At 33.2% G+C, this 17,016-nt stretch overlaps 3 protein-coding genes across 5 annotated transcripts; 1 reads left to right on the top strand and 2 right to left on the bottom strand.

Annotated features, from left to right (window-relative positions):
• Positions 1-36: 36 nt before the first annotated feature.
• On the bottom strand, positions 37-5,966 carry LOC140046282 (putative cytochrome P450 120). Of its 2 annotated transcripts, XM_072090864.1 has the most exons (10): positions 5,851-5,966; positions 4,939-5,112; positions 4,384-4,582; positions 3,767-3,903; positions 3,095-3,174; positions 2,604-2,801; positions 2,091-2,201; positions 1,545-1,672; positions 1,370-1,457; positions 37-1,162 (listed from the first exon to the last, which is right to left on the bottom strand). In XM_072090864.1, exons 1-10 carry the CDS (start codon positions 5,894-5,896, stop codon positions 1,031-1,033), a joined length of 1,293 nt encoding a protein of 430 aa, XP_071946965.1. In that variant the 5' UTR covers positions 5,897-5,966; the 3' UTR covers positions 37-1,030. The 2 variants fall into 2 exon arrangements, with proteins under 2 accessions (XP_071946965.1, XP_071946966.1); XM_072090865.1 differs by lacking the exon at positions 5,851-5,966 and having other exon boundaries at positions 4,939-5,267.
• A 119-nt stretch (positions 5,967-6,085) lies between these two features.
• Positions 6,086-9,252, top strand: LOC140046284 (uracil-DNA glycosylase-like). The gene is made up of 8 exons (XM_072090868.1): positions 6,086-6,249; positions 6,639-6,974; positions 7,196-7,291; positions 7,399-7,453; positions 7,624-7,666; positions 7,801-7,889; positions 8,362-8,540; positions 8,899-9,252. Exons 1-8 carry the CDS (start codon positions 6,115-6,117, stop codon positions 9,037-9,039), a joined length of 1,074 nt encoding a protein of 357 aa, XP_071946969.1. The 5' UTR covers positions 6,086-6,114; the 3' UTR covers positions 9,040-9,252.
• A 208-nt stretch (positions 9,253-9,460) lies between these two features.
• Positions 9,461-17,015, bottom strand: LOC140046283 (MICOS complex subunit Mic60-like). 2 transcript variants are annotated; one of them, XM_072090867.1, is made up of 11 exons: positions 16,968-17,015; positions 16,449-16,537; positions 16,164-16,358; positions 15,382-15,692; positions 14,641-14,875; positions 13,962-14,100; positions 12,817-12,940; positions 12,150-12,373; positions 11,219-11,447; positions 10,572-10,655; positions 9,461-10,224 (listed from the first exon to the last, which is right to left on the bottom strand). In XM_072090867.1, the coding sequence occupies exons 1-11, from the start codon at positions 17,004-17,006 to the stop codon at positions 9,686-9,688; spliced, it is 2,208 nt and encodes a 735-aa protein (XP_071946968.1). In that variant the 5' UTR covers positions 17,007-17,015; the 3' UTR covers positions 9,461-9,685. The 2 variants fall into 2 exon arrangements, with proteins under 2 accessions (XP_071946968.1, XP_071946967.1); XM_072090866.1 differs by having other exon boundaries at positions 15,382-15,695.
• Between the last annotated feature and the right edge of the window lies 1 nt (position 17,016).

The raw sequence follows: 17,016 nt of genomic DNA on the forward strand, positions 1-17,016 counted from the left end.
TGTACAAGTAGTTATTGAATTTCTTATTACCTTGGTGTCTTTAAAGCTCGTGGCAGACATATTTAATAATTCAAAACTTTCAGATCAAAGTTACACAAGTTGCAACATTCATTTTAGCAACTGCTACATCAAATCATACTCACACTTGGCCATTATAAAACACATTTACTGAAACACTTGATACTTTAATAACACGACAATAAATAAATATACTTTTTTATATAAATTGATGTTAGGTGAAGTTGTCGGCAGATGAAACAGTGTGCGTAAAATTGTGAGCACGGTATGAGCAGTATCTAAATACATCACTAACAGCACAAACAATTCATTGCACATTGAAAATTGTTTAGTACAGGAGTTATCAGTAACATATATATTGCAATAATAAATTGAGCGGTACTGTATATTATATGTCTATATTACACATTTATATATATATATATATATGATGAAGGGCTAGTGTTGCCCGAAAGCTCTGCTAACTTTTCTGGCTGTTTTACTTCTCGTTTTGATTTAGCTTTTCGCTTTTATTTTGTATCTCCATTGAGATCCAGCCACTGATACCCACAGCATTGTCATTTTTTCAGTAATTTGTCTTTGGATTTATATATATATATATATATATAAATCAAAGAGCTGCATAGGCAGGATATAGAAAAAAATCAAGATCAAATAAGTTAAAACTGCCTCAATATACGTTTATATATATATTTATATGTATATACTGTATATCTCAATTCAATTCAAATATGTGACATTGTACGAATATTTTACACAATTTTGTAACAAGTTACCTTTGATTAAAACATATATTTAAAAATTGCACAGCCTCTTATCTTTAATTTTCCTGGTCTTTAAATAATGCTTGGAGGAGCCAAATAAAAAATACTATAAATAAAATAAAAATATAGTCAAATTAGGTTGCATATTAAAACAGAGATATTATAGTATAATATCTCTATGATTAAATAATAAAAAAAAAAAAATAACCAGTAGAATTTAGTTTGTCCATGAGAACGTCCATTTTAATTTATGCAAGTTTCTCTACAAACCGGGCCATCAATTGACCTTTAGGTCGCGACACAGGTAACCATTTGTATTCAAGATCCTGATCACTTGATACAGTCCAGTCATAGTTGCTAAGCATAAATGTACAAACTTCCTGTTTAAACAAAAGATACAGGAACGAATACTTGAGTTTTATAAGTCAATTTCAAATTCTTTATCCTTTTTCTTTACAAATTCAAGCCTAGTCATTACCTTCACTTTATTATATGCCGCCAATAATAATAGTTTGTGCGTTACAAATGATTGGTTAGTAAATGTACAGTTAAAAGAGAAAATCTTCTGAAAACATTGAATACTCTACCTTAATTATTTTCTTTATGAGTTGTATGCCAATACATTTTCTTTTTCCACCACCATAGCAACACAATAGTTTTTCCAATTCATCTCCACTGTTAGAATAAACAATAAAACAATCTCAATGCTTGTCAAATCAACTACAAAATTTAATTGTATTAATGTATTACAAAATGTCTTACTTTTCTTCCCATCTTTCTGGCTTAAATTCTTCTGGATCTGGAAAAACTTTAGGGTCTCTGTGTGCTGCGTGGGTCATATAGATGACAGCTGTACCCTGTTGTACTTGTATTCCATCTAAGACACAACTCTGAGGAGAAACAGAAATGATTACGGCTGTATATATTCAAGATTACTGAATCAACTAAAATGTACACAGTACGAACATTTAAAGATGTATTGTCCCCCAAATACTTGAAAAATGAAGATTAATTAAATCAGACTTTTAATAAAGTTAATCACTTAGAAAAAGACTAAATAAATGGTTACAGTAAATTCAACCAAAAACCCATTATGTTTTGCTTTAAATTACAGTTTTTTCAGCTAAATAATTTGTTTTTCAATCCAATTTTTGGTCAAAGTAAATAACTATTATGTGACAATACTGTATTCAACAACAAAAATGTTAAAAAAATTATTTTTCAGAGGGGGCAATATATCTTTAATGCCAAACACTGAATCAACTTATAATTTTAAAAGTTTCTAACAGAAAAACAGTTCACATTTACTTTTCTAGTTAGACGTCTGCCTCCGAAAAATGGTGGCCATAACCTTTGAACTTCTAGTAGAACATGATCTAAATATTTGCTGTCTACACAGGCTTGGTGACGCTGTGAAGACTAGAATGAAAAAATAAAAAAATTATCATTCATTTATTGTTTATTATTGGGGTGAAAGTAGAGGTATTGGGTGAAAGTTGAGGTATTGGGTGAAAGTTGAGGTATTGGGGCCATGGTAGCAGTCTGATGAAACATTTGTAATATAATGTAGGAATTGGTGGTGATGATGGTAAATTTGTAGTGCAGATGGTAAATTGGTAATGATAGTGAAGAATTGGCGGTGTGTTTGGTAATTTGTAACACATGAATTATGGTGTTCATTAATTGTGGTATTAATATGTATCTTAATTACACATCTAGTAGGTTCACTGATACCCTATGACATCATTTTGAAGATTTTTGCATAATATGGCAAACATGTCAACAAGCAAGTTTGAGAACTTCTTCAATACAGCTACCCACCTTATCTTGACCTGACAAAGCCAACGTGAAGGATGTTAAAATGGAAGCAAATGCCTTTGGAACTAAGGCAGATATGAATAACAACAAATGATTTTCAACTTCAGTTTGATTCTGAAAGCCAGCTTCAGTTATCCGATGAAGAAAATCTCCTTTATTTGCTTTTTCTAAACGATCTCTGATTATTTCTATAAGTTTACCCTGAAAAAACAAATAATGCGTTGAAATAATCATTAAATCGCAAAATCAACCAGAAAAATTGATTATTTGAATTACAAAATACATTTTAAATGATTATTCCTGAAAGCTAAATATGTAAATAGTACATTGTGTTCACTCCGGAATAACGTTTTACGATGTTTGGTTTGAGGTAATTAAAAAGGTAATTATGTGATAGTCATGAGCATCATAAATATTAATGAGCCTTGTGCTACGACCCGTAATAAATATATTTATCATTGAAATAATTTCATCTATTGGACAAAATACAGTACCTTAGCCTCTACAGCTTTGTTGTATCCAGATTTGGATCCCCAATAAGGCATTCTTAAGCTCAACGGTACGGAAATAATACCTAGAAAGAAAATTGTTTGAATTTCATTAATATTTGCTAATATTCTGGGTACAACCAGGGTCACTCTTCCCTGGTACAATACACAGTCTAAGCCTGTTTTGAAATGATTATTAGCAGTTTATTTATTTTCTTGTTCTGATTAATCAATTTATGTTTAAATTATCTTAAACAGTTGATGTATGAATGAAAAGGAGCATCAGTAGTGTTTATACAAATATAAATTATTAAATATAGGATTAAGAAATATGTATACATATCAAATTTATTGAAGAGAGTTTAAGAAACACTAACAGCTAAAATAAGACAGGAAATGTACCAGCTAATACATAGGAAACAACCCTTCATTTTGACCAATTTTTATCTGTTGCTAATTTCAATATTCAAAAGCTCTGTCTACACTATCAAACTTTTTATGATAAAAAAATGTGATGAGCACATGTATGGATATGATGATGTCATATCACTACCATATCTGGGCATATCACTACCATATTTGGGTAGATCACACTTTTTTTGTCAAACTAGTTTGATAGTGTAGACAGCTTTATATCTACTAGTGTTTACTACTGTACAAAACACTGAAAATAATTACCATGCCAATGGGTAGTTATAAGCTGGCTAAGTAGTTCGTTGACCTCATCCGAGTGATCAGGAACAACATCTAAGAAAATACTAAAGGAAAGTTCTGTAGCAAAATGTTTGAATCGTTCATATGCAGAGATCTCAGTGCTATGAAAAACAAAGAAAGAAACAGTCAAAATGACTACTACTGAAATCCACCACATTGAATAGAACAGTCAATCAACTTTATTTTTCCCATTCAACTCATTTGCTGTTTATTTCAGTCTGTTCATCTCTATGGTCTGTTTAAAGATATATTGAAAAAAAAAAAACAATTTAAAAAAAATAATAAATGCCATTTTAATGTTACGTAAAAGTTATTCACTTTGACCAAAAACTGGATTGAAAAAAATTATTTATATGAAAAAAATGTAATTTTGTGAAAGAAATAGTTAAATTGTCTGCCATACAATGGTTTACAAAAAATTTTTTGTTGTCTTTTTATAAGTAAAATAATAATTTTTTTTTGGCTTTTTTTTTACAGTGAACAACTTTATTAAAACTGATTTTATTCATCTTCATTTTTCATGTTTTCGGGAGACAATACATCTTTAAATAATAGTAGGCTTATTTTTTACTGCAAATTACCCTGTGTCCATGTGACTAAAGTGCTTAACAATGAGATCTTGCAGTTTGTTGTTAAATTGTTGCACGTTATCAGGTTGAAATATACAATGAAGGACGTCTCTAAGTCGTTTAGCTTCCTCTCCTTCCGAGAATACAACATTATCGCCATAGAGACCATGCATAAACACTTTATAACCCATTTCAAAGTTATGACTGCATTCTGAGAAAAATTGAGATGAGACCATTAGTTCAATAAATAATATTGATTACAATTTATAACACTCTTAATTAATTTGCATTCGTATCTATATTAAGGCCAATTAACACAGACGAGCGGTAATGGTAATAAAAATATAAGAATGTTATTCCTTATGACCATTTACAAATAACGTGGAGCGGACGGGCAGTTTCCGCTCAGGACAGATACATATTCTATGTAGGACAAGTTACGCAGTTTTTCGCTTCTTCTTTGGCCTTTTCACTCTCTTGATAAACACATTTTGGTAAAGTTTAAGGGGTAGGATTAACCCCATCTTTAGCCTATGATACATGACCGAATACTCAAATATTATTTACCTCCAACTAAATCCTGGACACCTTGAATTGTTCCCAAAAATATTGTTGGTTTGTTTAGAAGTCTAGATTGAAAGATCCGAGTGTCGTGTTCCTGCATCTGTTTGTTCACGAACGTAATTGGATCACGGTAGAATTCTATAGACTTATCACCAACAAACATATACCCTACATTTCCTTTTGGTTGTGCCATATTTAGTATTTAATAATTATTTATTCAGTTAAATAGTTGTTATAAACAGGAAATCAATGTTGGTATTTTGTTTGAATACAATAAGGAATGATCATAAACAAATTTATTGCACATCAAAAATTAATAGTTTAAACTTCATGTTGACATTTATTTGGAAAAGATTTAATATTTAAATTGAAATGTAATTTAATTAGTATTAAAAATTGATATGAGGTAATAAATATGTAGTCCTATTTTATATAAATTAATTATTTGAAGGACGTGTTAAATTCACTGATGCACTAATTTACACAGAAAAAACCTGAAAAAAAGTTAAATGTTAATTATTGTTAGAGTATTGATTTACAGTATTATAATACACATGGCTATACGAACTGGAAACACAGATATATATTGTATTTACTATTAAGTATTATTTAAAAAATTAAAAATAATTCTATTCATGAATATTTCAATATAATAAATTAGCTTTGTTACATACAGGCAATCCTGTGTTAAATAATAAAATATTAGTTATTTCCTTTACGATTTACATAACAATAGGCTAACCGTTTAAATCAATTTTCCTACAGCAATTTTGCCTTACCCGTAACCTGGGAGATATAGGATAGGATGTAGTTATAGGCCTAGCTAGGCAAATTAGCTAGCAGTTGGGCCTAGATGAATATCTGTATAAAATAAATTATAACTAAAAATTATGTTATTAATTTAAACATACTTACCATACGACATGTTTATGATCTGTTTATTAATGTTATTGTAGAACATCAACTATAACGAGAATACGGAACAATTTGCTGTTAATATCCGCTCATTTATTTCACATTTTTTGTTTAATCGCTCTCAATAAACTGTGCTACGCTTGGTTAATTACAGGGTGGGCGTCAACAAAAACAAATTGATTGATTGGTCAGTTAAACGGGTTTCTTCATGGTTGATTGGTTTAGTTCTACAACAATTTGTGAAAATCCGCGCGAAAGTTCTACATGTTGTTTCAGAAGTCGAACAGTATTTTCTGTCTTAGAAACATTAAAAACTTAATTGTATGGAACATGTCCGGGCAACGAAAAATATCATCTTTCTTTTCTTCTAATACTTGTGGAATTAAGAGGAAAGCAGAGGTTTGTATCCAGCATTGATTGCTGCTGTTGTCACACCAGATTTGCACTTCACACACACTCACAGAGAGGGCAGGGGTGCATATTTGAGTTTCCGTATTATTTTTAGTTCCACAAGCTTGAATGATAGATACAGATTCAGAGGGTTCAGATACGGAGCAGGCATGGCCAACTGTTTCTACAATTTATTCCATTGGCACGGCTGGACTGTGTGTGATAATTCATTGTTTCTCATTGGATTGGCATTGTGTCAACCGCATATGATACGTATAATATTAAAATAATGCCTTTTCCCTGTCATGCCACAGAAATTAATAAATAGTATGTAGACCCTTTTATTTAGTTTTTCTTCTCTGACTCTGTGATTTTCCTTTTCCAATTTTATTAAATAGGATAATGAAAACCAACCTCCTATGACAGACAAAGAAACATTGACAGAAGAACAAGAAGTAAACAAAGTAAAATTAGGAAAAATAGAAAATAGTGAGAAATGTCAAAATCTTATGTCTGAGGACTCTTTATCTAACAAGAAACAAAATACAACATCAAAGGAAACATTGTTTGATGGGTCATCATTAACAGAAGAACAAAAGGATGCTATAGAAAAGAAACGGACAGAAGCTTTGGAAAAACGGGCAAAACGATTATCTGGTTGCGACTCATCTTTGATGGGAGATAGCTGGTTAAAAGCCCTTTCACCACAATTTGTGAAACCTTACTATATTAATGTAAGTTGTATATTATTATTTACTAAAGATATCGGTTTTTAATTTTACTTATCTCCTTCATTTATGCTTAATATATTTTCTGCAAACCCCGAAAAACGATTGAAACCTTTTGTATTTATTAAGTTCATACTTTACTACTGTACAGAACCTGAAAATTGACCCAATTATTGTGAAAATAATGTGATTTTGTATTATACAAAATATTGATTTATTAATTTCAGTTACAAGCATTTGTAGACAAAGAAAGACAATTTCAAAGAATATTTCCACCAGCTGATCAAGTCTATTCCTGGACAAAAATGTGCAACGTAAAAGATGTAAGGAAGTAAACAGTATGATACTATTATTACTATCAATAAGCTTAGATATTAAAGCAAGGTTATCAATTTGGCATCTCCAATCTATGTTTTTTGCAATTTATCAGGTTAAAGTTGTTATTCTCGGACAAGACCCATACCACAATGTTGGACAAGCTCATGGTAAGCTATGATCATTATTTTTTAAAGCCTTTTGTTCAGCTGACTAGATTTATATACACAAATAATAAACCCAAACATTTGTGAAGTCAATATTTAATCAGTCTTTTCATGGAGTTTTATTTGTTTAGTTTTGTTTCAACTATGGTAAACTTTATTTTAATATACTATAGGGCTATGCTTCAGTGTTCCTCATGGAATAGCTCCTCCACCAAGGTAAGTTCTTTAAAACAAATCATAAATTAATTAAATATTGCTCCTCCAGGTAAATAATCATAATTTGTGGTAATTTTAACCATACAAACCACAGCAGTAATGAATGAATTTATTATTTCTTTCATTATTATTAGTCTTATTAATATGTATAAAGAACTGGAGAAAGACATAGAAGGATTTGAAAGACCATCACATGGCAACTTGACTGGTTGGGCTAAACAAGGTAAGAAAATAATATATACAGACATAATTTATGATAGGTAATACAACAAAAAAGTTGTCAAGATGGAATGGAGAGAGAGCTGTTGAGACACATAAATCCAAACTTCACCAACATTGCATGAATGGTCAAGACTTAGTGGCGAGTGAGTGGTCGAGCGGTTAAGACAGTGGAACCGTAATTACGTAGCCATAACATCAGCAAGGGATCGAGGCTCACTCACTCCATGGTTGTGGTAGAACGAGTCTTCTCGGCCACTGCCACACACAGCCACTGTGCAATTGGGACTGGACCATTTTTTAGAGGTGTTTACCACCTATTGGTCCAGATCCTTCACTAACAGAGTTAGTGAGAAGTTGAATAAATAAAGACACTATGCTAGTCTCTCAGATTGGTAACCATAGTCTTTTACAAAGATCTACTCGCGGAAAAAAGTGAATTTTACTTAATTGATTCGAACCAACTCTTTTTTCAGGTGTGCTCTTACTCAATGCCGTTCTCACTGTTCGTGCCCACACTCCAAATTCCCATAAGGATAAAGGATGGGAGAAGTTCACCGATGCAGTGATTAGCTGGATCAACAACAATTTAAACGATGTGGTGTTTATGCTTTGGGGTGCCTATGCTCAGAAAAAAGGAAAAGTCATAAACAAGGTACATAAACATATTATATTTGTTAGCATTGTCTGCAATTTAATAATGGAGAGGTTGTCAAGCCTGGTTTGTCTTCTTTTGAAAAATTGAACAGTAGGTTAAAAATGAGTTGTAATGGTAATAAAAATATAGAATCTATGTTATTCCTTATAACAATTTACACACAACACTGAGCGGACGGGCTATGGACAGATACATATTCTACGTGGGACAAGCTATGTAGTTTCCGCTTACCGTTACCGATTGTCTGTGTAAATTGGCCTTTATGGTATGAGAGATAACACCTAAACAAAAACTTATTGTTAGGCTGCACTGTTTTCCAGTGATGAGCTCTAATGGTTTTCTTTTTTCTTTTCAGAAACGACACAAAGTATTGACCAGTGTGCATCCTTCGCCACTATCTGCTCATAGGGGGTTCTTTGGCTGTAAACACTTCTCTCAAGCAAATGAATATCTTGAGAAGAGCAATCGAACACCGATTGATTGGAAACAGTTGTAATGTAAACACTTCTCTCAAGCAAATGAATACCTTGAGAAGAGCAATCGAACACCTATTGATTGGAAACAGTTGTAATGTAAACACTTCTCTCCAACGCCAACTGGTACCTTGAGATGAACAATCGAAAACACATTTGTAAATATTGTACTATAGGTCTACTCAAAGACAATGTATTTAAACTTTCATGACAAAATATTAGTTTTTTGACAATTGTTTTTTAATACAGCACAGCAGAAAAGAACCATATTGCAGTTAACATAGGTAACCATAATATTTCAACTATAATGGACCTTTTTCTGGCGATACCAAATCAACCTCAGTTTATCAAGTATTTGAAAAGTAATACTCTCCGTCTTTTATAAACATGCTTTTAAAAAAGATAATGATTGTGCTGGACTCGTTAAATAGTTTTTATAAAGAGCTGCGGTCTAGCTGTTGTCACAACTGCGCGGGAAATATGTCTAGCAGTTTACAGGTACAGACTACTCTATTGTAGATAATAAGATGGAAACAATGATATGCTGTTTATGGCTGTCCTTATATTCATCAACTTGTACATTAAACATACAGTTTTGGCTAAACCTTTTTTGTATGCTTGGTTTACTTGCCATTCTTGTAATATCTATATTCTATTATTTCTGGAAGATCACAAATGCAGACCACCAACACCTGACGCTGTTGCAAATGTAGACAATAAGGATGCCGATTGGTTCATTTCTAGTAAAAGCCTTGCTTCTTTCAACCAATCAGATGCTACTAATTTTGGCATACCAGATAATTGATTAACAAATCTGACAGCTTGTTCTAAATTACCTTCCTCAACATAGTGCGTCGCAAAATCTAATAATTTAAACGTATCAAGAGAATCTAAAGAAATTTCATCATCTGTCTCTGGGGCACACCGTGTCCCAACGAGTAAAAATGATTGAAAATAAGATAAAATATATTTATAGAAGCTTGCGCCAGTTTCATCAATCATAGACATGCGACTGCAAACCTTACGGACGTGTCTCCATCTCTGTTTGAGAGAATCTTCTGTCATGACACCTCGAGCTAGAGCTTCTTCCGGGAGGGTGTGAATGATTGATGCCACAAACGGGTGGTTGTCACCAGCTTCTTTCACAGAAATAACTTCATTGGCTAATGGTTTTAACTTGTCTTCGTAACTCTTTCCATCTTGTCGTCCTAATAAAACAAAAGAACAAAATAAAACATTTAATAAAGATTGAATCTAGATTTTTGTTTAAATTTTTTAATTATTTATTTGTTGACTACATTTGAAATATTCAGTTATATATATATATATATATACTTTTTGAATTCTTTTTGGGCTTATTTAAGTTTCTCCAACATAAGTGCATTCTACTCACATGTTATTACATATGCTGTATCTTATGAAAATAAAATTGAATTGAATAGAGTTAAAAGAGTCAACTCTATCTAACACCAAGGACACAACCAAGCAGATACCATAGCAAGCTCACACAAACGATCAGAACACAACCAGTGGATTTAAATAACACTATTCTCACCTAGTTCTATAGTTCGCTTGAGGTTTTCACAGGCTAGCCATAATTCCTGCGCCTTCTTGTTTTGCTTCTCTAGATTTGCACGTCCTGCAAAAATATATTGATATTAATAATTTAGTATTTTATGCAACTTTTATTTACTATTACTACATTATAAAGCTAAGGTACACAATTTTCAATCAAGGGATACAAAAACTAAAATTATAATAATACAATAATAAATATACAATAAAATACTAAGAATAATATACAGTGGCAACATACAAAGACGAATGTTTTTTTGCAGAATAAGAACAGCATAATATACAGTATGAATACCATGCGGTCTCACCTAAATCTATGCCTAGGATATCAAATGCATTGCATATGACTGAAAGATAGTGAAATAGCACAAATAAGCCAAAACTAGAGACAAGATTAGGGAACAATGTTACAGGGGCAGACCTAAGGGGGAGGGGGGGGGGGGGTGTCCACCCTTTATTACACCATTTTTAGGCCCCCCCCCACCCCCTCCTATTTCAAAATCCTGGATCTGTCATTGTGTTATATAATACAAACATTTGATTTGTGATTTAAAGAACTATATATAGAAAGAGTAATGAGAGTAATGGACTACAATATTCAAACACATTGAACTGATATTTAATTACCTTCAATAGCCTTCTCTACACCTCTAAGCTTCGCCATTGCAATTTGTAGCTCTGTTTGATATTTATCTTGTTCTTCAGATCTGATCTCTACATCTTGTAGCTTTATCTTCTGTTCATACTGTTTCTCTTGTACCTTTAACACCTCTGATATATGATCACTATGCGCTGCTGCTTGTCGTTTCAATTGCATTCGCATTTCTTGCTCATAATCAGAGTCTAGTTGTTGTAGCTGTAACAGAAAGTATGATGTTGGCAAGGGAATACGTTTTACAAAAATGACAACTTGAAGGATTTCAAAGCTAAAATTAGATAACATAGACAAATTCAATTGAATTCAATTCAATTAAAACTTTATTATCCCCATGGGGAAACTCTGTTGGCCTTTTCAAAAGTACAGTACATACAAATATAAAATGGATACAGTACATAAAATATAAAATACGATAAAAAAAGCCATACAAAATATACATATAAAATCCTAAAAAGTCGATTTAAAATACTACAAAAAATAAAACTAGCGCATAAAATACGATTATACAATGAATGATATTATCATTCATTATATAATCGCATAGCGACAGGGACGAATGAATTGCCATATAATATGCATAGTTTTAGATGTGTGTGTATTTTAGTACTTTGTTTTATTTATTTTGAGAATTAAGCTGTCTACACTATCAAACTTTATGTGACAAATAAATGTGATGTGCTCATATATGGACATGATGATGTCATATTACTACCATATTTTGGCATATCACTACCATATTTGGGCACACCAGACTTTTTTTTGTCAAACTAGTTGATAGTGTAGACACAGCTTTACTGCATATGGGAATAAGCTGTGGTTAAAATGATAATACCCTCTACTGATGTATTACTGCCAAATTTCCATAGAAAACTGGTATTATCATAGATCAATCGCCCTCACCTTTTTATGTAGTTCAATCTCTAATTCAGCTCTTTGTCTCTCTAGTTCTGCCATGACTACATCTTTGGCTTTTTCTTCATCTTCTTCCTGTTTCTTAACCAGTGCTTCCTTCAACCTTGTTTGTTCCAACACTTGTTGCTCTACTAGTTGTTTCTGCAATTGCTCTATTCTACGGTGAGCATGGGCAATCAGAGAGTTCAATTCAGACTCCGATAACTTTTTGCCTATAATATAACAACAGAAATGGTGTATTTATTTTATGGATTACTTTTATTTTTATGTGAAGCGCATAGAGGTATTATGTGCTTAAAAGTCCAAATTTATTATTATTATATTTTTTTTTACAAATCTGGCTCGTGTGCACTTTAAAGAACCCAGTTCATCTTTCAGAAAGGTAGGGGGTTACCCCGGTGTACTGGTCCATTCAGCCCATGTGCTTGTGGACAGACGAACAGGCGCCGTTTGGTGGCAGTACTCGACACCCTTAGGGGAGTAGAAAGTTGTGTGTGTCGTCCACACCTGTGGGCAATTCAGCCCATTAGGCTGCAAGTTATTCCCAAATTTACATTTACATCAATCAAAATGTAAGACAATGTATAGAATAGTGTTGTTTATTTGTATAACAAAGTTTTTAATTATGATGTTTGACTTTGACTAAGTTTCATACCTTTTTCACCAAGTTTCACATCTGGCATAATACTTTGTAATTCCTTTGTAAACTCTTCCTTTCCCTTCTCCACCAGGTCACTGTACTCCTTGTATATCTTTCCTTCTTTCTCTAAAGATGATGTCTGTTTTTACAAAAAAATAATAAAACCAAAAATGAATAAGCAATTAAGACCACTCTCACTGTGCATTGAAAGTGTCTCCACAACTTCTTCATTTTGCAATATATATTACAACCCCAAACACTGCTTAATTCTAATCTAGCACCAACTAGAAGACCCTCAACAAACCCCATTAGTTATACTAACTGTCATTAGTTGCATCCCTTTGACTGAACTAGTCTAAATTTAGTGATTACTTCACTACATGACAGTATTACTACAGCATGACATTGATGTCTTTCAAAGAAAATTCAAAAAGAGAATAATAGGTATAAGGTTGCTGGAGAAAATAAAAAATGAAGATATAAAAGAACAGGAGAGATTGAGTGGAGAAAGGATGTAAAGAAAAGAAGGCTGACATGGTATGGTCATATGCTTCGGTTAAATGAAAATACACCAGCTAAAATCACACTCAGAGAAGCTCAACGAAAGACCAAAAGGAAGACCGAAAACAGCATGGATGGCAAACATCAAAAAGGAAACAGAACTTTTCACATGCAGACCTATACACATGCTTGCTAAAAACATATAGAGTGGCGAACACATGTGAGACATGCAATGTCTAACCAAAATTAGCATTTAAGATGATGACACTTGTTTGTTTGTTTGTTTTATCTTTATACTGGGTGACCTCTTCAGTCAAAGACTGATCTCCCAGAGGGCCCAGTTGGTGATCAGTGGCTGTGATGTACTAATACACCGGGGTAACCCCCTACTCGTCTCGAAAGATGTACTAGGTTCTTTAAAGTGCACACGAGCAAGTTGTGTACACTGGACCTACGGTTTATAGTCCTTATCCGAGAAGACCCGTTCTACCACCAGAACCATGGAGTGAGTGAACCTCGAACCCCTGCCGATGTTATGGCTACGTGATTACGGTTCCACTGTCTTAACCGCTCGGCCACTCACTCATTTATATACCCACATATATACTGTCACTTAAAGTAAAAACCAACAACATCAAAATGTCCTTATGTGTACATACCACTGATATGGCCTTGTCTAATTCATAATTCATCTTCATAAGACTCTCCTCAGCTTTAATCACTTTATCTCCAATCCCAAACTGGCTCTTAGTCTTCTTACTTTCTGCAATCACACTTCTCAATTTCTCAAGCTCTTCTCTGCAAAATAAAAACAAACAAAAACAATTAGATTCAACATTTCACCAATTAATCTGTTCCATGTAATTATGGTAATGATATTAGCTGTATTAATACATCATTCATTCCAATTTTTGTAGTGCAAAAAGTTATTTATTGTATTTGGAAAATGTTTTCATTTTATTGTATAGTAAAAACACCAACCACTGCTAGTGAGTGGCCGAGCGGTTAAGACAGTGGAACCGTAATTACATAGCCATAACATCGGCAAGGGTTCGAGGCTCACTCACTCTATGGTAGAACGAGTTTTCTTGGATATTGGACTATAAGCCATAGGTCCAGTGTACACATCTGGCTCATGTGCACTTTAACGAACATAGTACATCTTTCAAGACGAGTAGGGGTTACCTCGGTGTACTAATACACACAGTCACCGTCACTCACAGTCACTGATTAGAACTGGGCCCTCTAAGGGACCAGTCTTCGGCTGAAGAGGTCACCTAGTATATATAAATAATAAATAAATACAATAGTATGATCGAAATGACGAACTAATGATACCTAGCAAAGTTTGTTGTTTCCGTAGCAGTCTTGACGGCTTCTTCCTTGACATCCGCTGACCTCACAACAATCTTCCAGTCGGCTTCTGAACCCTCTGTCATTCCATCTTCCATTGCCAACTTTATCAGTGATGTATGTTCCTTCGTAATCTCTGCCACAAGTTTCTGACTTTCTATTGCTGCTAATGTTATGGTCACCGCTGTGTTCATAGCATCGGCCATTATTACTTCATAAGCTAAAAAAGAAATTCCTTAAATAATTTCTCCTCTTAACTCGGTTTTCAGCCAGTCTGTCCAGACTGCCATTGGTATGCATAGATGATTTAGGTTTCATTTGAAATCAATAATTGTAAAGCACTATAAATACACTGTTAAAGCTCCGTCTACCAGGCCTTGTCTTTTGAAAATTATAGGTGTGCTACAAATTGCACTCCTCAATACATTCAGAGGTGTTGTAGGTGTGCTGTTTGTATTTTGGTGTGTACAAGTTTCCAAAATTTAATGGTTTTGTAAATCGCATTCCTCAATAACAGTTTTAGGAGTGTGTTAGGTGAGTGATCACACTCGCTCGCCTTAAAAGACAAGGCCTGGTCTACACTATCAAACTAGTTTGACAAAAAAAGTGTGCCCAAAATATGGTAGTGATATGCTCAAATTTGGTAGTGATTTGACATCATCATGTCCATATATGGGCACATCATATTTTTTTGTCACATAAAGTTTGATAGTAGACAGGGCATACCTGCTGCATTAGCTGCTTCTTCTATCTCTTGATCAATCATTTTTTCTTTTAACTCTTTCGCCTTCCTTTCCTCTTCATCTCTTTTTCTGGCTTCTTCAAGTGCAGCCTCATTTTCTGCTTTCTTTTTAGCCGCAGCTAATTTCTCTGAATCTTGTTTAGCTTTCGTCTGCTTGGAAGTAATCTCAGATTTTTTTGTTACTGGTTGTTGTTTTGGAACTATTGGTTCAGGAATCGGTTCCGGCTTCCTCATCAAACTCTCTGCCTGGATTTTTTCCTTACTGACATTTATCAGTGGTCCTGTATCTAAATTCCTGCTAAAATAAATTAATGTTTATTTATAGTCCGATCATAGATAAAATGATTACTATATTCAGAGAGAGAAAAGACTAGAATTGATTTTTAAACAATTTGCTATGGAAAGAAGGTTGGATTCTTATATGGCAAGGGCACAGTGTGTTGGATGTTGGATTACTGATGGTGAACCCAACTCAAACTGAATTGCTTGTATCCTTAGGCAAGATACTTTATTTAAATTTGCCCCTCTTTACCCAGGTGTATAAATGGGTACCTGGTAAGGTAAAAAAACAACTTTGCGTGGATTAAACGCTGCAATATTGGAATATTTTTTCCATACGTGTTTGATCAAAACATGACCAGTGTAATAAAGCTGATAAAAACAAATATTTATATTATTATTATAAATTATTATCAGTTGTTTAAATAACTACTCATGTAACTTTTTTTTTCTACAATTATTTTCTTTCCTGGATTGTGAAACTTACTCATCTTTGATTTTCTTGCCCTCATTGAGGTCATACATAAACGAGTCAAAGAGTGGGTTTAAAAATGGCCAATTGTTCTCTACTTGTCTTCTAAATTCCGGATTACTTTTCGCATACAGAACAGTTCCAGTGACAGCACCACAACCAATCAACACAGAGCCACTGATGATCTTCACCAAGGTTCTACCGCCAGACCTGAAAAACATCAAACAAATTGATAAATACATTTTTATTATTGTGTTAAAACAATAAAGAAATATGCAACAATAAGGTAAATTCACTTACTTCCTTGGTGGCAAAGGAACTTCTGGTTTTGTGCACATCAAACATTTTTCTAACTTTAGAGCACTGCTTTTAGAAATTTGGCTAGCTCCCTAAAATAATTAAAGATTATGTAAATAAAATTTTAATTGGTCACTTAAATAAAAGTATTCATTAATAATAATTAGGCCTACTAAATAAATGTGGATACGTATTGCAAAAGGTACTACTTGTTTAAATAATGGAGTAATTTCAAGTAATATTAATGCCTTGCAATACACCACCAGGATCGAAATGACCAGATAATACGGACATACGTTCAAGCGAGGCAGGTGCCGATGAAAGTGCCGGTGTCTCTCTACTCTACCGCCTATCTACTCTAGCAAGAAGTAGGCCTAGGCCTAGCCTACTAGGCATAGTACATCATTATTAGCGTATACATAACCAAATGGGGTCTAATAAAAATGTAGATATGTATATAAGATCATATAATTATTTAATGAGGCTAATTAATCTTTAAACTAATAAGAAATATGTAAATACCCGAATATTTCTCGATACTTTTCCCGAGGTACGCCACATTTTTAATTCT

This window comes from Antedon mediterranea, chromosome 4 (assembly GCF_964355755.1).
Source record: "Antedon mediterranea chromosome 4, ecAntMedi1.1, whole genome shotgun sequence".
NCBI lineage: Eukaryota > Metazoa > Echinodermata > Crinoidea > Comatulida > Antedonidae > Antedon > Antedon mediterranea.

Bases quoted from the DNA above. Each gene is read 5' to 3' on its own strand.
- LOC140046282 (XM_072090864.1), bottom strand. From the start codon at position 5,896: ATGTTCTACAATAACATTAATAAACAGATCATAAACATGTCGTATG. The intron at 3,904-4,383 runs GTAATTTGCAGT...TGTTTTTCATAG, and splicing joins TTTAGTCACATGGACACAGG to CACTGAGATCTCTGCATATG. The intron at 1,458-1,544 runs GTAAGACATTTT...TTATTCTAACAG, and splicing joins CCAGAAAGATGGGAAGAAAA to TGGAGATGAATTGGAAAAAC.
- LOC140046284 (XM_072090868.1), top strand. From the start codon at position 6,115: ATGTTGTTTCAGAAGTCGAACAGTATTTTCTGTCTTAGAAACATTAAA. The intron at 7,667-7,800 runs GTAAGTTCTTTA...CATTATTATTAG, and splicing joins GGAATAGCTCCTCCACCAAG to TCTTATTAATATGTATAAAG. The intron at 8,541-8,898 runs GTACATAAACAT...TTTTCTTTTCAG, and splicing joins AAGGAAAAGTCATAAACAAG to AAACGACACAAAGTATTGAC.
- LOC140046283 (XM_072090866.1), bottom strand. From the start codon at position 17,006: ATGTGGCGTACCTCGGGAAAAGTATCGAGAAATATTCGG. The intron at 12,374-12,816 runs GTATGAAACTTA...GTTATATTATAG, and splicing joins TGTGAAACTTGGTGAAAAAG to GCAAAAAGTTATCGGAGTCT. The intron at 10,225-10,571 runs GTGAGAATAGTG...TTGTTTTATTAG, and splicing joins CAAGCGAACTATAGAACTAG to GACGACAAGATGGAAAGAGT.